Raw genomic sequence first — 23,112 nt, forward strand, 5'->3', positions numbered from 1 at the left:
CATGAACTCTGCCTAAGAGCTCCAATATTCAGTCCAAAAACAGAATTACTAAAGAGAATTACTCAGTGATTACAAGTGCAGTAGTTAAGGATCATTAAAAGGGTGGTTTTACTAGCATGAACTCAGAACATAAGGCATGAGATCACCAAACACCAATCTACATTTATGTACTCCCATGAAAATTAAAAACTAATTTAGAATCTGACTCAAAATGTTTGATCAAGATCTTTAAATGAAGGAATATTTTATTCATCTACCTCCTTCTAGTGGCAGAATATGAAATAAAAAATTAAAAATCCATTTTTTTAAATTCCAAAAATTTTGTAGATTTTAATTCTGCAGTTCTATCAAGCACCTGTACTGGGTGGATGACACATGCTCTATCTGCTCAACTCAAAAGGAAAACACCATCTGGAATATATCACTGCATTCTGATATTTTTTATTACACCAGCTGAGTAGTTGGAAAAAAGTTCTTTGCAAGTTTTTGGACACAAGCACCCTTCTTCAGGCACAGGGAGTCTCTGCTGTTGCATTTGGAACTGCTTCTCTTCATCATTCATTAATGATGATAACTGGGTAAACACTGGGTTAAGCTACTTGAGGAACAGCTCAACCAAGAATTCTCTAGAGAGAAGTCATGGACCTCCAGAAATCAAAGCAAGAATCCTACAAGAGATGGAAGTCAGGAAGTACCAAAGAGGAATACTCAGCAGCCACCCATATCCGCAGGGAGCAAAAGTGCAAACTGAACATAAACTTGCAACTGGAATCAATGATAACAAAAAGTCCTTCTTTAAATATGTAGTGAGTCACAAAAGGAACAAGGAAAGCATAGGGCCCCTGATAAATCAAATGAGATAGCTGTTAACTGACACCCAGGACAAAACCTAACTCCTGAATGAATACTTCACATTAGTATTCCACCATTTCAAGGATATTAGCCTGCTTGACAGGATACAGGATGACCATGGTAGGGGTGACCACCCTCCACAATTGACCCCACAATTGATGTAAATCTTGCGGGGGAGCACCTACAAAGGATAAATATCTGTAAGTCAGTTGGACTGGACTGGACAAACTACATCCAAGAGTGCTAAAAGAACTGGCTGATGTCATCGCACTACCAGAGAGGTCCCAGAAGACTGGAAAAAAGCCAGTGCGGGAGAAGGGAGGACCCAGAAAACTACAGGCCAATCAGTTTGACTTCAATCCCAGGTAAAATCCTGGAGAAAAACATCAAAGAAACCATCACACATAGGCTAACTGAAGTCAGTATTCTGAAGGATAGCCAACATGGTTTTGCCATGGGCAGATCATGTCAGACCAACCTTATTTCCTTCTATGATCAGGTTATTCACCACCTGGATCAAGGGAATGAGGTTGATGTCATATACTTGGACTTCAAAAATGCCTTTGACCTGGTCTCCCATAATGTCCTCATGGTCAAATTGGGAAAATGTGGCCTCAACAACTTCACAGTGGTTAGGTAACTGGCTCCATGGTATTACAAGCAATCTGACAAAGTTCACTGACAACACCAAGCTATGGGGGAGCGTTGTCACGCTTGAAGACAGGCTAGCAATACAGGCCAACCTGGCTTGTGAAGTGGGCAGACCTCACCTTGATGTCATTTAATACAGAGAAATGTAAAGTGCTCCATCTGGGGAGAAATAACCCATAACACACAGGCTCGGCAGTGCTCTGCTTGCCAGCACCACAACTGAACTAGAGCTGGGTGTCATGATTGACAATAAAATAAACATGAGCCACCAATGCGATGCTACAGCTGTCAGAGCTAACCAAACACTGGCATGCAGCCACTGAGGCATCCCAAGCAAGGCAAAGGATGTCATCCTCCCACTTTACTTGGCCTTGATGAGACCATAACTGGAGTACTTTGTCCAGTTGTGGGTGCTGCACTTTAAGAAGGATGTGGAGAAGCTCAAGAGACTCCAGAGGAGGACCACACACATGATTAGAGGCCTGGAGACCAAGACATATGAGGACAGGCTGAGGGACTTGGGATTGTTCAGCCTGGCGAAGAGAAGATTCAGACAGGATTTGGCTGCAGCCTGTAAGTATACTAAGGCATACATCAGGGTTTGGGTGAGCATCTATTCACCAAGGCCCACCGGGGAAGACAAGAAATAATGGACACAAGCTGATTGAAGATCACTTCGGACTAGACGTAAGGAAAAACTTCTTTACAAGCTGAGTGCTGAGGGTTTGGAACAGGTTTTCCCCAGAGGTGGTACAGCCATCCACCCTGGTGATCTTCAGAAAACATCCTGACACCCATCCTGCAGGGATCATTTGATCCCAGCATTATTTCCTGCCCAAGTGCAAGGGGACTGGACCCTGTGATCTGTAAGGTCCCTTCCTGCCCCTAACAACTATGAAACTATGATAACAGGCTATAGCTTGTACATCTCCTGGCTCAAGCAGCCATAGCCTACATTTTCAGCCTATGAACATTAAACTCTATTTCTGCAGACATCAGGTAAGCTCCATTCCCACAATAGCTTACATATGAAAATGTCTCTTTGCAGCACTATTAGTCTCCCATAGTAGTGTGGGACCTTATATATATGAATTCCCTAAACAGCAAGAAAGAAGAGGAAAGCAATAAGGAAATGAGCGACAGGAGATGCTAAAAACTGATAGTTTTGTTCTGGGCATTTGAGGTATTAATTTTTCTCTACAGAGACCCTCATGGAAAGCTTTACATCTATATTAAACAGAACAGACGAAAACGTTGCTAGGAAAAATATCTGTCATTTAATCCTGCAATATCTTCTAGGTCAGTGATTTTCAACTAAAGTGATGGGAAGCCCTTTTAAGGGTGTTGTGGGGTGTCATGCAATATTAGGCATGCAAACACCAGCAAACAATTTACCAGATAAATCCAGAGCTTTTAAATAAGAATCCACAGTGTCAAAAATATTCTGACCTGTTGTGGTCTTTCTGAGTTCTTTGCAACAGAAGAATTGCCATATTATTTTTCTGTAGTCAAGAAACGAAAAGCTGGTATTTTCCAAACAATGCTTTGAGTCTAATGAGGTTGAGAAGCACTGTTCTGTGCAGTAATGACTCACCATGCTTTTTCCCCTCCTACTTTTTATTAGATTTCTTGTGAACTACTTCTGGGCAGCTAGACAGCTGAAACAGTGGATGGCATACATTTTAAATCTGACAGAAGATCTCATGCACTATAGTAAAAAGTCTGTAAGTATTCCAGGAAGAGTTTGGTGAACATTGACCCACTGTGTACATAAGCAATATATTTTTTACAAGAATAATGTTAAATATATAAGACTGAACATGTGCTTTATTAATTAAATCTAAATGAATAGTTTGTCTCAGTGTTCTAGGAGGATAATGATGATGAATGTACGCTCGAAAAAAGGGAAGGGGGAATAATCCAGACAGTTACAGAAAAAAAAAGTCAAGAAAAGGACAACTAAAAATATGGAGATAAAATAAAAATGGGGTAAAACTGTAACGTGGGTTTACCATGTGGATTGGGTCAAATTAACCTGGTATCTTTCTTTAAGAAGATAACTGATTTTCTAGACAAGGAAAACACAGTAAATCTTCAGTAAAGCATTTGTTACAGGGCCACAAGAAAAATAATTAGTTAATTAATGGAATTGCCAAGAGGGTAAGGACTGACAGGCAGAAGGCAGCAAACAAGAGGGAGCAGCAGGTAGACAGGAGGGGGTTAGCAGTGAAGTTCCTCAAAGATCAGTCCTCAGATGCATCTGTTCAATATCTTCACAGCACACTGGCAAAAAAGCAGGCGTGTGCCACAGATGCTCACTAGCACAATGTTAGGAGGTCTAAGGGAGGCCACAGAGAAAGGAGCAGAGAACCATGAGGCCTGGATTTACAGGAATGCCACTCAACTGACTTGCCAAGGGCAAGGCCATGCAATTAGGGCCCAAAAACATCTGTAAGCCTTTTGCCAGGTATCTGACAGGAAACTATGTGTATTCATTTATTAATTCAATTTTTTACTACTATTTTAGGATACAGGCTAGGAAGGTCAGCCTGGATGCCATTTTTATCTTGAGCCATCAGCACATGGGCTCACCAGCCTCTAGCGCGAGCCAGCCCATACATAGACTAGGAGGCTAGAATTGGTGCCTTATTCCCAGTTCCTTTTTAATAGTAAGGCAACTGGGAATGAGGCACCAACTTCAGCCTCATCCTTAGAGCAGGAGCTCTTTTAAAGGCTGGCAGCGCCCCTCACTTATTCCTTGACCGTGGAAACTTATTGGGGGAGTTTTCCTGGGAGCCCAGGCCAGGGCTCTCATGGGAAAGATGCCTCTGGGTTTCTTTATGTGAATGGTGTTTGCGCCCCTGACATCGTGTAACAACCCCCAGCGCCCTCGAGAAGAGGCCAGCACCGCCGACTCAGCCCAGGGAGCAGCTGGGCCCCGGTGCAGACGCGCGCAAGAGGAAGAGCGAGCACAGAGGCCGCAGCACAGCGCTCGGGGTGGGGGAAAAAGGCGCTGGAGCTCTGCACACGCGCAACCCTACCCGTGCCGGCCGGAAAGAAACCACTAGCCGTCGCTCCCCTGCATCTCGGCCCCGCCCGGTTGTAAGATGGCGGCGTTGGGGTCACGTGGGGCGCGCCCTGGCGGGGACATGGCGGCCGCGGAGGGAGCCGCGCTGGATACAGAAAGCAAAAGCAAAGAGGTGGAGGTGGAGGTGGGTTGGTGCTATCCCTCTCACTGCGTTTGGGGGTTCGGCCCTGTTGCGGCCGTTATTGGCCTCTAGCGCCGTTCTGTTGCGGCCAGTAACGGTCACAAAGGGGCGGGGCGGGGCGGGGCGGGTTGGCCCGCGCACAGTATTTGGGTCTGCACATGCGCAGTAGCTGTTCAGACGTGCCTCGGCACATACACGTTTTACGCGTGCGTGTGTACGATAACTTCGCTCAGGCCTCTGCACGCGCAGTAACCTGTCTGACTGTGCCTGCACGAGCTCCGTAAGTTTTTGCGCACACGGTAATAATTTACACACGTGTGTGCACGCACAATAACGTTGTTCAAATGTGAGTAGGCACAGGAATACTTCACAAACACATGCACGTCATTGAATGTGACCGAATCTGTCACCCGGCACTCTTGAGTCAGAAGGGTACTGGTCATGATCTGTCCAGCTCCGAGGTGATTGTTATCCAGTTTTAAGCAGTGTATAAATAATGCATTTTGAAATTGTAAAACTTGATCTTGTAGGTCAAGCCTTTGATGCATAATATACTATTATGATTGTGACTTGTGGTGGGAACACCAGTCTACCAGAAAGTGGATTGATACTGATATATTTTCACACAGGTTTCTAGAAATGTTACTTATTGGGTTGGATTTTTTTTGGTCATAAGATAGTAAATAGAGGTCTTCATTGTGCTAGGAACACCACAGATCAAGGTTTGAAGGGTGAAGGGAACTTCCATGCAACCACTGCTCTGCAATAATTGGTTTGAGTGCCTACTCCTGTCTCAGAGTAAATGGAAGAAGCTAAACTTGGCTCTGTTTCCTTCAGGAGGAAGCTGCTCCTGTTTAGTTTCTACTTACCACAGGACAGAACAGGATGCATGAAAGAAACTGTTACCAAGGAGCAATGATGCATGGTAAAGCCCTGTACATTCATTTTAACTTGGTATACATTGTTTGTCTGTATGAGAAGTGCAGAAAAAGGCAGTTTTCCCCAACACCAGAACAGGTGACTGGCAGAATCAGAAATAGTACCTAGATTTCTGGGTTCCTGATCTGTAATTTGTTCATTAACATACATGGGCTTTTATGTACAGCCATATTTTGAAAATAATCGTAATAAAGTTCATTTTTATTTCAGATATTTATTTGCATAACAGCAAAGGATTGTGATGGCAAATAAAGGTCAACTGTGGGCAATTGAAACCAGAAAAGAGTTTGAAAGTAATACTTTCTCACTATTTTTCAGTACATTTAAAAAAATGTTTAAACTATCTGCTTTGAAGTCACAATTTTTACCATGCTTTTAAAAATTGTGTGTGTTCATTGGTAATTATTAGAAAAATAGTGGAGACTTTCTTGTCACTTTCAGAAAGAAAGATTTACAAGGATCCAGTAGAATCACGTTCTTTTTCTCACCCCCTTCCCAAAAAGGAATGACGCAAGCAAATCAAATTTTAAGGCAAAACGTAGTCAACAGATAAAAGGAACTGTTTTCAACCACTTTCTAATTAACCAATATAAATTATTACTGTAATACATTGCTGAAGGCGATATTAAACTATCACATTTATTTAAGAACAAATGAGCATAAATGTGGAGTTGTATTAAGTAGCATAAAATTATTAAGGGCTTTTGGTCCTTATCCTTTGGGTAAACAGAAATTTGAGATGAAGTAGAAACAGCTATCACATTCACGTGTGTTGTGTACGCAGTCAATAGGGACAAAGCATCATGCTGTTTGTAGGCACCTCCTGAAACTGCAGCAGAAGTGTGCTACACAGCGACTCCTTTAATTTAGCTCATTTTGCTGCATCCCATCCCTGATTGGCAGGGGGACCCTGGTGGCCCTGCCGCTTGCTACTGATTGGCTAGGAGGCAAAAACCATGGTTTTAAATATGCCATGATTTTTGCCTCCCAGCTGATCAGCAGCAAGGCTGCTAGGACCGCTGGACCAGTTAGCAGGAGGAGACAAAAATTGTAGTATATTTTAAACTGGCATATTTAAAATCACGGGTTTTGCCTCCTGGCCAATCAGAAGCAAGCGGCTACCGCTCTCCCCTCCCCCAACACTTCCTCCCCCAGCCAATTGAGTGGGGGAAGTGCAACAAAATGAGCTAGATCAAAGGTGTCATGTAGCAGTCTTCCCCCCATGATTTCGGTAGGTACCTACCTGTGTCATGATTTAATTCTGGTACGGCAATAGCTCCTGTGTCACTTAGCAAACAATATATATAGGTCAAATTTTGTATTTACCAGTTCTGAGGAGTATCTACTTTAATGCAGTTTTTTATTTAAAGTGGTTATTTTTAATTTGTGGTACTAAGCACCTTACAAATGTATTTTATAAACTTATTTCATAGGAGCAGCTGGTCATGGTGGAATTATCTGGAATTATTGATTCAGACTTCCTAGAAAAATGTGAAAACAAGTGCAAGATTTTGGTAAGTACAACACAACAAATAGCGAAGGGGCAAGTGAGATTCATGAGAACAAGAAAGAATTTTGGACTGTTCCAAAGCTTGTTTGGAGTCAATGGATTTTGGATCAGATCCACGGTATAGAAACATGCATGGTTTCTGGGATGATAATCTGCCTACATGGTCTATGCATTCAGCAGGTAACATCCGCACCTTGAAAGTTACAGGTGTGCAAAATTTAGGAGAGAATATTTAAAATAATTCTGGATTTGGAATCTTACATTTAGGCTCCAAAGCCACTTAAGGGCTTTTGAAAATGTTACCCTTAATGAGTTAAAAAAATCAGTTTGAACAAGTGCACTTTCTGAAATAGCTTGAACACAGCTTGCAAACAAAACCCATTTCTACTTTAATTATATCATATTTTCTGCTCTCTTTCAGCCCTGAATACTACACTTATAACCCATGTGTTCTGTCACTTCATTACAAAGTTACTATAAAAGGCAGACTTATCTAGACCTCAGTTTTTCACTGTTCTTCACCTGGGTCATTTAACTGATTCCCAAATGTGAGAGAGGTTCTCTTGTCCCTGAAAACTATTGGAAATGTCCCATAGCTCTGTAAAAAACAATCTTCCACATGTAAAATGTTATGTGAAACTTGACTACTTAGTTAGATCTGAAGCTAGAGAAATATGGGAGGATGTTTTTTGACTTCTAGTTGATGCAATAAAATCCATTCCTAAAATTTCAGTTGTGGTTTTCAATAGAAAAAAATGCATTATAAGTATGTTTATAAATTCTCGTTCTGGTGAATAAAGTTGCCTTCATGCTTTGAAGCAAGTTACAGGCAACCCTCGCTTAGCGCTCTTAATCGGTTCTGGAAAAACCGAGCGCTAAACAAAACAGCGTTAAGCGAAACCCATTTTGCTTGTTGCCTTGGTGCATATTTTCACTGATATCACACAACAGCTTTAAGTTGTATGCCTTCATTTTCTATTGTACTCTTGTTAAAAAAATCCTGCATTTACAGGATGTGCTTCTCACACTCAGTTCCATCTTAGATTCTCCCCAAAATCAGAATCACTTGAAATACTCTTTGGGTCATGGGGATCAATTAAAAAAAATAGAATAAAAAATTCTACACTTTTATTTTGAATAGCTCTCTCAGATTCTAGTAACTGTTTCTGGAGAGAAAGGGGGTAAAAATCCTAACCAACCAACCAAATAGATATAAGGTTTTCAAATACAGGTTTCCCTTGCTTTATGCTATGCATTTGTTCCTGGAAAATGGCACATAACTCAAATTCACATAAAGGGAACCCACTTTACAATGTAACAAATAGGGACATGTTCCAAGACCTTGACTGTACTGACTCCCAGACCCATTTGTACCATTTTTACAAGACAATTTTTGTACTTGCCAACAGCAGACAGTTTACACAAGTCCAGGGTGGTGGTGTATGTTTAGTTGGTATGAAGAGAGGGTGGCGATGGACTAGGGAGATTAGTAGGAGATGAGCTAGCGATACACTTAGAAGCCATAATTGGGATGGCAACTACAGAAACACATCGCAGACAGCGAGTGAGGAGCACAGATCAACACAGTGGACTATGTTTTGGTGTACATCACTCCCACAATGCACTGCACAAAGCAGCTGACTGAGCTTCCACCACACTTCATAAGAGTGAATTTATCTCGCATATAATGAATTTTTGGTATAAAAAGGGTCATTGCATAAAAGCGAATTCGCACGTACGGAACCTGCATAAAGCAAGTGAAACCTGTACTGAAAATCACATTGCTACCACATCCTACTACACTTTTAAAGTTTTTGCGTTCTCTATCAAAACAGTGCAGTGATCTGCACTTCTGTATGCAACTTTGGTACTACTGATGTCTATTTATTTTTTCTGCAAAAAAAAGTGTCAATATAAGTTAAATGTTTACTTTCTTGAAGGGAGAGTCAAAGTAATATTGACATTCATTAATACCAACAATATTAATGTTATATTAATTAATACTCATAGCCAGGATACCCATTGTAGATTTTATAAAATTAACAAAAAAGGCTTTTTGCCTTGGTAACACTTGGCACATGCTTAACTTCATGCACACAAGAAGGCCTGTCAGTGAAGCTAAAACAGGGGTGGGCAACTATTTGGGCTGGAGGGCAGCTTAGGGAGTTTTGGTGACTGCTGTGGGCTAGGTCGGCACCCCTTCTTCCCCCCTGGCAACAGCTCACCAAAACTCCCTAAGTGTCTCTGCCCTGCATGTGGCTGGGTGAATGGGATGGAGCTATGGGCAGGTGTGGAGCAGTATCCAGTGGCAGGACAGCTAGAGTCAGGATCGGCAGGTAACAGCGCAGGGCCGAGGCCCAGGGCAGAGCTGTGATCCACTCCCCCCACATACCCCTGCAATAGAGTGGATCACACCTCTGCCTTGGGCTCCAGCCCTGCACTCTGTCACCACCCAGAGATCCTAGGGTCTCCATAGAGACTGTCCTAGGATGCACACAGCTGGGTAGATGGGGTGGGACTGTCGGCAGGTGAGGAGTGGCATCCAGGAGTGGTACAGATAGGTTGGGCTGGGAACACGCAAGACTAGGGCTCGAGGCAGAGCCATGATCCACTCTCTGCACGCCTCTGCCCACAGACCTGGCTCCTCCAACCCTAGAACCCCTGCCACAGTCCTCTGGGCTTAAGTACAGACTCCTGCTGTTGCTCCCAGGAAGCCTCTGCAGTCCATTAGAAACAAAAATGCAAAAATATAGGTAGGGGCATTACTCAATCCTAGTCTCCAGTTGCTTTCCAGCACGGTGTTTTTCCTCTCATAACAGCTTGTGACCTTTTGGGCTCTCTGTCCTGCACTCCTGGTTTCTGGTCCCTAGCTGTAGCTGGTCTGTCCTGCATTGAGGGGAGACACCTGGGCTGAGTTAACATCAAGTGACTCCTCCCTTGAGGTTATAAACAGCCTGGGTTGTTCCAGCACTGTCCTAGTGTTTCCAAATAGGGCTTTCCCTTTCCAGAGGTTCTGTTTCCCATTGGGAACCTTAAGGGGGTTGGATTCTTTCTCTATTCTCCTGGGGCTTTCTGCAACACAGGCTTTCCCTGCTGGGCTACTTCTCCCCTCTGTTTGAGAGCACTCTGCAGGTAAGTGTTTAGTTCTTTCCACATTCCCAGACCTGTCTAGGGGCTTCTGTTTGCTGCCTCTGAGCAGGCTCTGCAGTTGCCCCATTTCAACTGCCCCTGTGTCCTTCCCCTTTACTGTTGGTGCCGCTTGACTTCCAGATGCTAAGGGGAAGGGAGGGACCGTAGATTTTCCTCCTCCCACACCCCCTACTCTTCTACAGAAACCAATGTTGTGCTGATCTGCAATTCTGATAAGGATTCCTTCCACTTCCTTGCTGTCACAGACATCCCCTAGCATGGAGCCCTGATACTAGATAAAGGAGCTGACCCCTAGGGAATGAATTGTATTCCATGCACATAAATTTACTAAAGCAAAGCTGTGGATTAAAATAGTACTTTCTGGAGGCAATACCAGCTTTTAGCAACTGCTTCTTGTAAACAAACAGACTGAACACAATTTAGTTCATGCTTCTTTGGATTTCAGTAACTGTTCCCTTTCCTCTTTATATACTGTAGCTTTTACTAGGTCAAAGCCTTTTTAAAGGGATGTAGTAAAATTCCTGGGACATTATCAACTAAAATGCATGATTCTGTATTAAAATACCACCTTGAGGTTATGACTGAGAGGTTTGGGTTTTTTTCTGTTTGATAGTACTTTGTTCTGGCTCATATCAAGTGTTTCACTGATTCTTTTGTATAGTTACTTCCCTTGGTGCTTGTGCGGATCTCACAGAAACAGGAGAGAGAACACTTTAAACACAGGAGAAAATAACTGGAAAACCATACAAACTTGCAGGAGAATACAAAGGCAGATGTAACTCATTTTTGGAATTTGTGTACATTTTCAGTTGACACTGTCCTGCAATTTTCAGGAGTCTGCCATAAAAAACAGTGTCCTACCACCACCAATGATCTGGTTATGTGCCTGCTTCCTGTTCAGTCACTTAACCTACTTGTACAAACTCTCTTTTTCCTGGCTAGCTTTCTAATTTGCTTACCTAATTTATTTGCCTGGGATGTAAAAATGATGGCTTTAGAAAGCTTTATAGTTTGTAAATCAACAACTAAAATTTTTTCTTTGGTCTTTCTCCCTGTTCTAATTTAGATATAACAGAATAGACTCACTAGCTTGTATTTCACTTTGCTTTCTTGCCTTGCATTGTATATACCATTTTAGGGAACCTATACTTTAGGTGGTATGTGAGCTACAGCATATTTATTTGAGCAGTTGTCTATTTCTAGTCCTCTGACAAGAGATCTGCCTTAACTATCATAGGCATAGCGTAATTTTCTTTCTCTTTTTTGTCTTTACTTTTGTAGGGAATAGACACAGATAGACCCATTTTACAAGTGGACAGATATGTCTTTGCCGGAGAGTATGAAGGTAGGAGAAGATGATATGTACAAAATCTTTCTTTTTTAAGTGATATGCAGCGTTCTCTTATCTTCCATGGACTTCAGTGTAAGTGGAGAGCACTCAGCTCTGAAAAATCTTAGAAAATCATTTCTCTCACTTCTTAACAAAATGTCCTTTGTTCTTCTTGTTAGATGCCCTTGGAACCTGTGTGGTCTTTGAAGAAAATGCAGAGCATGGTAGGTGATATGCCTTGAATGTCCTGGTTTGTCTGAGGGACAGGCAAGGCGTAAAGTATTCATATTGTATCAGTTGAAGGGAATGTTCACTAAAATATTTTTCTCTTTCTAGTGGATGCAGAAGGCAACGAAAAAGTACAGTTGAAATACAAGTGCCACACAATGAAGAAGTTAAACATGACACGAACACTCTTAACGGAAAAGAAGGAAGAAGAAGAGACTGTAGGTTAGAATTGTTGATCTTATGCATGGGGGGCCATTATGGGATTGGGGTAAGAATAACCCTACTTTTTATAGATGCCTCAGAATGAAAAGTAGGTTAATATGTTTTGTACCAGTAAGATTCTAGAAGCTAAAGAGTTACAAGCTTTCTTTTCTAAGACAACAAGAATGTATTAACATGTTAACTGAACTAAAAGTTAGTTTATAGCTACTTGGAAAAAACATGCTTGCAAGTTGGACCAAACTACTTTTCATTTCTATATCTGTTTTGAAGATGCACTTTTTGCCCTAATTGTTCATACAACTTTACCTAAGCATCAAGTAATAATATAGGGAAGTAAAAAATAGCTATTTTAGTCTAAAGTTATAATATTCAGTTGAAAAGGGTATTATATTAAAATGTCACGTGAGCTACACACACAACAGGTATAAGGGCCTTAGTACAAATTAAATGATTCTCTTAACCATAAGATGCAACTTTTCCTCTTGCAGATAATGATGATAATTTATGATTTGTTAAGAAATTGCTCTATAAGTTAGGGTAACAGGTTGGAGAGTGGGTTATTTAATTAAAAGACTCTGCAATAGGAAATAACCCAACTGAACACTTAGGAAAGAAAGCTACCTCCTAAAAACCAATTACATTCTTGAACATGACATAATACTCTGTGTGGCAGGGCACTAGGTATGCCTGCCACTTTAAGGCCCTGGAGCTGGCAGCCTCCAGGTGCCTAATGAGGGCAGCCATTTTAGGTTCAGGGCTGCCTATATAAACAAGGCAGTTTGGCTGCTGGAGGGCAGGCAACAACATTACCTGCCCTGAGGGCTGCTGAATTTCATCTGGAAGTAAGGGAGGAGCTGTAGGGGATGGCAGGAGGTTCCTGGTTCTGGGTACAACTGGAAACTACACCCTGCCAGGAGTGGGTGGCCTGGTGGGGCTCCCAGTGGCGCGGGAGCCCCCAGGAAATGCCAGGCCAGTGATCACCCTGGTGAAAGGTGGGTTGGGGACCTTACCCCTAGCCCTCACCTTTGGGTGGGTTGCGTACACCGGAGGTAGTTGTGGGGGTGCAAGCCCCCCAGGAGGGGGGTGCAAGCCCTGAGAAGGAGAGTTGGAGGCCAGGTGTGATCAAGGCCACCTGAGCCCTGCGGGGGTTTGAGACTCCGAGGAGGAGAGTTGGGGTCAGGCACAGCTACAGCCACCTGAACCATCTGTGAAGGGAGGAACTCAGTTGGGGGGTCCTACAGCAGGATTCTGGGCCCCACTGGGGGGGACTGACATCTATGTTCTCATACATGCCATCAGCAAGGCTTGGGCTGCTGTGTAGGGGAGGAATGGAGCCACAGATAGCACCTGCTACCAGTGGGGCAGAGAATTGGCAGCCTCCTGCCTAATTGCATCTATTAATTAATTATTAAGACCGAGGCATAGTGGGTGAGAAGGCAGGTGGTTAGCCTAACAACGGGGGGGGCGGTCCATGTGGAGATCGGCCCCGGTAGGCTCCCCTGTTACACTCTGTATGTGTACATTCATCATTTGAGCCATATCCTGATCAATAAATATTTAAAATAATCTGTTTTCTGAAGAGCACATTGTTTACAGGAGGGGGGGAAAAATACCAGTCTTAGTTTATATTTGCGTAATCTGCAGACCTGCTGTACTTTGCATTTGTATTAATTTCTTAGACCAGGGCTGTCTAATGTCTGTGCAGCCAGGGCCACAAAGCATGGGCCACAGTCCATGGTTGCTGTGAAGACAATGCCCAATCCAGGCACTCCCACTTCACACAAGCAGCCTAGTGTCTTCCCCACCCCACACACTGCCACATACAAGGCATGGTCAGCCTAGATTCCTCCTTATTTCCTGGCACCAAAGGCAACCTGCCCCTCCTCCCTAGTTCCTTCTAGTCATGCATGCCACCATGTACAGCCTAGTTTCTCCTTTTCTCATGCGCAGCTCAGGCATCCTAGCCCCTGCCCACTATGCCACCCTGCTCCCAGGTGCAAGGGTAGGAAGTAGAAGCTGGAGGAGGGTGGGGGAGACTGAAGAAGCCAGCTATCACAACAGGATAGGATGGGGATGAGGGTGGGGGCATTGGCAGCTGGGCAAAAGCCTGTGGGTTGTATGCAACCTGTAAACTCTGAATTACAGCCCTGCTTTTCGACTATTTCTGGTACCATTTTCTGTCAAGTTAACTGATATCCTTAATACGGTAGTCTCCTTCCTGCTTGGCTAAAACATCTCAGTGTCTTGAATCGTATAGAAACCATTCTGGAGCAGTTTTTTGGCAGTAGTAGATGCTATAAAAACCTACTAAGCATGTTATTTAATTTTTTTAAACGGTGAGTTTGACAGGTCGTTTAATAGCTGTGTTTTACACAGCAGGTGGTATATTATATCTCCAGTCTTTGGCTCCTCCCTTCAGTTGAAAGAACTCTGGAGTCTGCACAACTAGCTTGTATGTCAGAGGGAGCCTTATCTTGAATCATTTAATAGCAATTACTGTCTGGCCATTGTTCAGCCAGAAGTATAACATGGAGGACCTTCTGGTATGAAGCTCTTATTCATAAAGCAATGAAAATGGGTGATTATCAGTCATCTGAAAGGAACTTTAAAGACCTTTCTCCCCTTAGTTCTTTGAAAAGAACATTATAGTGGAGGAACAAAACTGTCAGTTCTGAATTCTGTGCTGTAATGTTTAGGCACAGTGAAGTTTAAAGAGCTATTAATTTTAGTTAAGAATTGTCCTGATCTGCTCATTTCAAAAGGGTAGTAGTGGAAAAAGGTCTGTCCTGCACAACAGAAAGAAGTAAGGCCAACTGGAAGGCTTTGAGTAATTTCTATGTAGAAATACTTTATGCTCTCCAGGTTTGAAAGTAAGTGTCAGTTTCCCTCCCTTTGCCCTTCAGGGTTTTTGTAGCTAAAGCTTATGGCATACACCATCTCTTCTACAATGGTGGTTTGTCTCAGCCTTGATAAGACTATTTATTACCTCTTGTATGTTGTCTTGGAATAAAACAAAGGAACTCATTTAACTAAGGGAAAAAATAAAACCTCCTCCTCTTCTGCCATACTACTGTTTAATGTCTTTCTTTGGATCAGGTGGTGTGGAGTGGTTACAGATCAAGGACAAAGAGTTCTCATACAGCAGACCCAATATGATTTGTAGCTTTCTGCGTGAAAAGGAAGATTCTGAGGAGGCAGCTCCAACCCAGGAAAAACTGACGGAAGAGTCTGAGGAAGAGGTCAGTGACAGAGGGAACTCTGACCTCAGTTACGAACTGGAAAAGGAGCAAAGCATGGATAACTCTGTCCCTCTCCCTGATAGAACTGCTTCTGAAGTGGAGAACTTGACCACTGATATTACTCAGGATATTACCTTGGAAGTTGCCCCCAGTTGATACCAAGTCTCCAGCATCCAGAAATTTATTACTAATGGACCAAATTTTAAAGGTACTTAATTCCAGCTTATCTAAATTAATAGAGCAAAGATGCACACACATTCGGATGAAATTGTATGTCTTAAATACTGTGATGTCAATACTATGTGTTACATATATGCATTTCTAACGCGCATTTCCCTACCTCGGAGTTGAAGAAAAGGAACAAATGATTAACTGGTAAAGTTGTGCTACAGAAAACTTTCACTACACAGACATTCATAAAAATCACTTTTGTTTGTAAAATGTTTTGTAAAATACAGTCTTGATATCTTGAATGGTTTCAGCATGAGATTTCATGATTGTACTTGTTTGTATGGATGTTCCTTTCAAGAAATGTAATACAAGTGTAACAATCCAATGTTTGTTGTCATCCAACACGATCTTAATTTTTGATTTTTTTTTACCCCTAGCTTCTTTCTTCCCTTCCCCATTACCTTTATTTCTCAGAAGGCAGGTAATTGGTCACTACTATGTAGATAGACTTCAATTGCTGAATGAAGCTGCAAGTGATCTTAGAGCAGGATTGGGCAAAATGGTGGATCTGGCTGGTGGCCGGACTCCCATTTCCCAGCAGTCCCTGATGGTGTCTCTATGGAGACCCCAGCAACAGGCTGGGATGTGCAGGTAGCAGATTGTGGCTCTGCCTTGGCTCCAAACCACATTGTTACTCCTGCAGGATCCCAGCCCCGGCCGATGAGCAGCTCCTTGCCCAGCTGTGTGCCCTGCCAGTGCTGTTGGGGCCTGTCTCCATGGATGCCCTAGCCCCATGCTGTCAAGGTGCTGCCAGTACTGGCATCTCCATGAAAACTGGTTGCAGCAACGTGGGCAGAGGCTGCTGGAAAATGGAGTCTACCATGGGCCGGACTTTGCCCACCTCTGTTTTAAAGGGAAGTATTTGTCTTTTTACAACAGAAAACAATAGTGTAAGTGTCTGGATTTTTTTCTAATGTGTTTCATTCAGTTTAATTCTATTTTGTTCATCTTATACTTGTCATACAAAGTTCAACTTGCAATGAATATAATACTGAGGGGGTGTTGGTCAGTTTCAAAATACCCAGCTTGATCATGTTTAAAAAAAAAATCTTTAAACTTATTTGAATATTTTAAAGAACTCTAAAATGGTATGAAAGGTTTTTTTGTTATTTCCCTCTTTGACTAACCATTACAGTCTTCCCCCCCCCTTTGGTTTCTTGCTAGAGGGAAAACTATGAAACTGATACACACAACACGCTGTAAGAAAAATATAAAAAAGTTTGGTTTGTTTGTTTGTTTTTGCTGAAGTAATCTTTGAATTTTTAAGCCAATTGTCTTGGTGTGCTATAACCAGTGGGGTCCCTCAAGGCTGTGTCCTAGGGCCTATACTGTTTAACATCTGACACCAATGTCTACATCACTGATGAAGAAGTGGACTGGTCAAGTTTGCCGATGACACCAAACTCTAGGGTAAAGCAGCCACACCTGAGGACAAGAGGGTGATCCAGGCAGATCTTGATGGGCTCATGAAACGGGCGAACAAGAACCTGATGGTGTTCAACACTGAAAAATGCAAGGCTCTCCACCTTGGGAGAAAAAACCTGCAGCATGCTTATAGGCTCAGTAGTACTACGCTGGTTAGCATTACAGATGAAAGGGACTTGGGGGTCATGATTGACCATAAGATGAACATGAGCCTTCAGTGTGATGCTGCAGCTAGTAAAGCGAGCAAAACGCTGGCTTGCATCCATAGATGCTTCTCAGGCAAATCCTGGGACATCATTCTCTCATTGTACTCGGCCTTGGTGAGGCCGCAGCTAGAGTACTGCATCCAATTTTGGGCTCCACAATTCAAAAAGGGTATGGAGAAGCTTGAGAGGGTGCAGAGGAGAGCCACATGCATGATCAGAAGTCAGGAAAACAGGCCTTATGATGAGAGGCTGAGAGCTATGGGACTCTTCAGCCTGGAAAAGCACAGGCTCAGGGCTGATCTGGTGGTCACCTACAAGTTTTTATCAGAGGTGCTCATCAGGATCTAGGGGAATGTCTGTTCACCAGAATGCCCCAAGGGATGACAAGATAGAACAATCACAAACTCTGCCATGACTGATTTCAGGCTGGACATAAGAAGGAACTTCACTGTCCGAACCCCCCAAGGTTTGGAATAAACTGCCACCCGAGGCTGTTCAAGCACCCACTTTGAATGCCTTCAAGATGCATTTGGATGTTTATCTTGCTAGGATCATATGATCCCTGCTCACTTCCTGCCCCTGGGGCAGGGGGCTGGACTCGATCCTCCAGGGTCCCTTCTAGCCCAAATGTCTATGAAATCATAAAATGAACATTTTCAGACCTAAATCAGTTTTTCGAGTGGATTGCGTCTGTCTAATGAATTGTCTACAACTACCACACCATGTGATAATTTTCCACCAGTGGTAGCTATAGCAGTTAAGTCCAGTATTTGCTACACAAGCCTGTCCTTGCAGGGTGAAGACCACAAAGCACAATCTAGTCCATTTCATGTTGTTTTACCTAGTGACGTATATGAAATAATGAAGGACAAATTCAGATAGAAAACAGTTAACAGTAAAGTTTTGGCTACAAGGGAAAGCAAAAAACAAATTAGAGTTCATCTTGTTCCTGAGAGACTTAGCTCACGGTTGAAATATCTTAAACTTTCTCTTTGTATTACTATAAAGTGTTTCAGTAGTAGAATATGTATTTAGCACAGCAACCCAACCTCTTCATCTTTTTGTTTTCCCTATAAACTTTTAACAGTTTGAGTAGAAACACATTTTCATGATCTGTTAGAAAGTATTTTGATGATGCAAAAAGGAAGAGTCAAAGCTTTCATATAATCCTAGGCTCTATATAATTTTCTATGTATTTCTTACTGTGATGATCATACTACAGATCCTATCATTTGTAGGCAAAGATGTATGTAAAAACATAAACAATATGCTATAGATATAGGAATAAATATATTCCTATTATTATGTAATCAATTAAATTACAAACTGTTGGAAGTATTCATTCCCAGCGCTTGAATACTATCTAGAATCTGTTAGAGATGAAAGGAACAAAACAGGCATTGTTTCCCTCATCTCGGCCACTGTCCATTCTTCAGAGTAATAATTAGGCCTTTCAGTGATTTTGTTTGTCTTCTGAGTTTCCTTCAGTTTCTGGACATAGGTCAGCTGTTGAATTTCAAGGGAGAAGTTTTATTCTGCTAACTGTGAATGCAGCCCTAAGAGAATGTAAACTTACTTGCAAAGCACTATGCCAAATCTAACTTTCACCTGATGTATTGACAGTCCTTAGGAACACCTGTGCCATAGCTGGTATAATTGAGCTTTGCCCCTCAATAAGTCAGGAGGGTTATGGTGCAACTCAAAGGTTGTGTCCAGATGAGCATGGCCACGCAGTATGTGGTGCTATACATCTGTAGCACCACATACCATATGTTCAGTTATTCTCCACACTGTAAGGGAGGAGTACAGAGGGTTTTTTTTGACTCCTGGATATCCAGGGGTCAAAAAAATCTGCAGAAGAAAAGAAGTGGTGTGGCACATGCACAGACAATGTACACCATTCAAAAGTGGACTTGGGCTGCCCAGAGCCATACTGTGGCTGCCACCCCAAGTAAGCCAAGCGTTGGCCTCAGCCTTCCCTACTGCCCCTGGGGTAATTTGCCATAGTGTGTGTGGCACAGGTGTTCCCTAGGGACAACTAGCAGCAGTGCAAGGTACACCACTGCTGCTGGTTGTCCCTGGGGAGCCAAATGTCCACACCACATGTGAATGTCAACAAAATGAGGACTGTACCTCCTATCACAAAGACTTATTGTGCTATAGATAGAATAGCAGTTGCCTTTGTATCTGCTGTCACTCAGACCAAACCAGTGCCTCAAGGGTTTTTAAGTTAGTTTCAGTGTAGTGACAGAGCCTTACAGAGAGAGACTAAAGAACCTGAATTGCTTTAGTTTGCCTTTTAATCGCTGGCTTGAATTGTGCTTTACAAAAACATACACAGGAAAGAGATTTCTGGAAACAGATACCTTTGGGACTCTCCATATATGTTTTATTGCTTGATTAGTGATCAGGAGCCAAAGTTAGCCACATCTAAATTAGGAATTCAAGTGCAATTTTTAATAGTGAAGATAATGAATTACTGGAACAATTTACTGCAACGGATACTGCACCATGTGGAGTTCTGCAATCCAGGTTATATGTCAACAAGAGATGCTGTAGTGCAAATGGAAATTATAGGCTTGATACAAAAATAATTAGGGGATGTTTCTCTGGCCTGTGACATGAAGAAGGTCAGGCTATATTATGATAATTCTTTTGAATTTGAAAATCTGTGTAGAAGTACTTAGAGCCTAAGAAGGCAGTCCTTTAAGAAATAAAATCAACCTGTGCAGGTAGGGAACTACTTGTGCTCAAGGAGATTGAAGGACAAGTAAACAAAATGGCTAGGGACAGAAGTTACACGCAAACTGGTTTAAGGCATCAGAAACTGATTTAAACTTGTAACAGAACAGAAGTTCAGTGCACATAAACCACTTTCAAAATGACCAAAACTGATTTAAGATAAACCTGGTTGGATGTAGTATCAGACTTAACTGATTTAGACCAAACCAGTTTATGGAACTTGTGTCCCAGATCAATAACAACATGGAGTTCAGAAATTAATCTGGGTTGGATACTGTTAAAATTAAGTATTGTTAAACAGCTATTTGTACATGTAATGATTTTGAAAGCAGTATTCTAAAATGTTAAAGTGAAACATAATTAGCTTCATCTATTTTTTTTTAAATGTGGTATGTAACAAAAGTTAAATGTTTGGAAATAACAAAGGTAGGAAATAAATGTTAGATGCTCCTTAATTTGATAGAAAAATACATTAAACCAAAATTAAAGGATTAGACGGTTTATGTATTGAAATAGTAATAAACATGGCAATACAGCGTTAAAAAAGGAGAAATGCCTCATCAAAGCATAAATAAAACATACAATGAAGTAATATTAATACATTTTTGCTATTTTTTAAAATAGCCATATATTGCAACTATATGTATTAGCTTGACATGGTCCTAACAGCAGTAAGAGGAGGGGTGTGAATTGCTCATGGATTCCATACATGCATTTCTGTATGTACGATGCAGCTGGAGAAAGAAGAGAAGAAGTATACTGGGCTGTAAGTATTCTAGCTAATCTTTAGCAAAAAAACAAAATAACACCGTGCCCCAACAAATACCAGGATCTAGGCACAACCTGAGGGGGCATAAACATGTCCATGAAGATGTGTGTAAAAAGGCTTCTGCTGGATGAGTTTGAAGTTGGTTCCTTATTCTAATTGTGCTCAGGGTTATTTGGGACAGTCCCCCTGTAGCAGCACCCAAAAAGTATTTTGCCCTATAATCCTATCCTAATTTGGTTGTCATTTAGGGCTCTGTACTTGATGTAGGATATTATTTTACATATTAATTCCATCAGCTATGTATATTTATTAATTATCTCTTTTTAGAATGTGTAATTCATGAACAACAAGTTTTTAGTGCATATAGATTAGGTTTGAGAAAGGGACTGGAAATAATTTTTGTTCATTTGTTTGTTTATTGCACCGCTCCTGGAAGCACTGTAATACCAGGCCGATGCATGGAGTGGATGGAGCAAGCTCCAGTTCCACCTCCCAACACCAAAAATCTACTCAATATAGACCTCTTATGGAGGACATATTAGGGACAACCATCTGCCCTGGGGAGCCCGCCTACGTGGTCATGGTGCTTCCCCTGCCAGATAAGGAACCAACTTCAACCTCATTTCTGCTGGTTAGACTTTTGCGCGGGTAATTCCCACCGGCTTTTTCCACTCTACTTTTGGCAGGATAATAAACAATGCAAAGGGTTTATTAGATTATCATTATTATCCTTATCATCATTATTATTAGTCTAATAATACAACGTTAACAATAATGACGATCACGTACTGAAAAGCGACCTATTCGCCAACCAGGAGCAGACGCGGCCCTTCCCTCTCCCCCCTTTCCGCCCGGCTCAGGGCAGCGCCCTCATGCGTTGTCACTGAGCATGCGCTGGTGGCCAAGCTACTAAACAGCGGCGGGGAGGGAGTAGTGGCGCTGCCGCCTCCAGTAGGTGGATGTGACGTTATGGAGTAAAAAGGGACCGCAGACTTCCGGTTGTGCGCGGTGCATCCACGTGGGTCTGAGCAGCGCTAGGGGCTACCGAGATGGAGCCGCTGGACCGTGTCCTGTGAGTGTGGGGTTGGAGTTGCGGGGTCCGGAGGGGTGTGGGTGTGGGTGTGCGCTTCCTGCCCCCAAGATCCCTGTCCTGCCCTGCTGCCTGCCGAGCTGCTGCTCTGCTTCCTGCGCCTTACTCTGTACCCCTGCCCTCGTTGCTGCTCTCCTTTCTGGTCCCGGCTGTGTGTTCCCTGCCAAATCTGCTGCTCCGGCTTCTGCTCCTTGCCTGAGCTGCTGCTGTGCTGGCTGCACAGGCTGCTCTTGCCACTCGTGCACTCATACTTGTGCCGCCCCTGACCTGTTGGGTTGCCTATCTCTAAATGCGGGGCAAGCTTAGATTCCCTCTGGAGGACGGTAGCCTGCGGGCTGTAGGTTGAAATGAAACCGCAGAGAGTCGTTTACTGACCGTGAGCATTCAAAGTGACATCAGCACTGGTGGTGACACTAGCACTGGTGGTGGCTCTTTCTCACTCCCAGGTGTCCTCCTCCATCTCTGTCTGCCTTGTCTTTGTAAAAGGGTCATGGCTGTTTTTTGTTCACCCTACTTCAAGACCAGGCCTGATGGACAATTTCTGATGAAAGGGTTGGGGGTTTTTTTAATGGGTCATGAAGGAGCAGGGAAGTGCCCAGCATAACTGTTGAGCATGCATCAGTGGTGGCCTCACTGGCTCTCTGAGTGAGAATATTATCCAGTTCTCAGGAGCTGCTCTGTGGTTATGGAGTTGGGCAACAAAAGTCCTTTTTGGTTAATTTCAGCAACTTTGAATGTTATTTGCTACTTTGAAGTCTGATGATGGAGTAAATTTATTTTGCTTTTTGCTTTTTCACACTTGAATGGGTTACAACCATTTTACATTTCTGGAAAATCCATTGGCATTCCTCAAACTATTGTCAAGGCATCAAGGCCAGTTTCTGTAAAGAAACTTGAAAGGTCTTGTGATTTCCTTAAACAAGGAAATTGGGTAATAATGTAGTCTCAGAAAGCTGCCCAGGCACCACAGCTGCGTGCTCAACAGTTATGCTGGGCATTTATCTGCTAGTTTATGATGTATTAAAAAAAAATACAAGAAACCTTTCATTAGAAACTGTACATCATGTGTTGTTTTAAAATTGAACATGTATTATGTGCAATCTCTTATATGATCTTATTCATTTATAATAAAGTAACCAAGTGAAGTTACAGGAAAGCATATATTACCGTGCAAAGAATCAACATTCCATGTTTTGCCAATTTTAATAATGGCAATCAAAATTAAAATGTAATGAGACAATATATCTTTTGCTCTTCATCATACCGAAAAAATACAGTATGAACAAATTACTAATGTATACCTTTACGAGTTAAATAAG

The 23,112-nt window shown here is 42.4% G+C and overlaps 1 protein-coding gene, 1 long non-coding RNA gene and 1 pseudogene across 4 annotated transcripts in view; 1 reads left to right on the plus strand and 2 right to left on the minus strand.

The window, feature by feature from the left end:
* The window catches only part of LOC149873030 (uncharacterized), a 31,726-nt gene extending 27,052 nt beyond the window's left edge, over positions 1-4,674 (minus strand). For 2 of the 3 annotated variants that reach the window (XR_016441183.1, XR_016441182.1), the window contains exon 1: positions 4,545-4,674. This is a non-coding gene — a long non-coding RNA (uncharacterized LOC149873030). The remainder of the gene's footprint in view (positions 1-4,544) is intronic. The other variant, XR_016441184.1, reaches the window with a different exon arrangement.
* Positions 4,573-23,112, plus strand: part of RPF2 (ribosome production factor 2 homolog) — a 40,808-nt gene continuing 22,268 nt past the window's right edge. Inside the window, 6 exon segments of the mRNA XM_090037992.1 lie at positions 4,573-4,715; positions 7,085-7,165; positions 11,593-11,656; positions 11,821-11,865; positions 11,978-12,087; positions 15,188-15,330. Coding sequence (XP_089894118.1) covers positions 4,611-4,715; positions 7,085-7,165; positions 11,593-11,656; positions 11,821-11,865; positions 11,978-12,087; positions 15,188-15,330 — 548 coding nt within the window. The 5' untranslated portion in view covers positions 4,573-4,610.
* LOC149873032 (U2 spliceosomal RNA) lies at positions 21,117-21,242 on the minus strand (annotated as a pseudogene).

This window comes from Crocodylus siamensis, chromosome 1 (genome assembly GCF_052110815.1).
Source record: "Crocodylus siamensis isolate JL-2025a chromosome 1, ASM5211081v1, whole genome shotgun sequence".
NCBI classification, from domain to species: domain Eukaryota; kingdom Metazoa; phylum Chordata; order Crocodylia; family Crocodylidae; genus Crocodylus; species Crocodylus siamensis.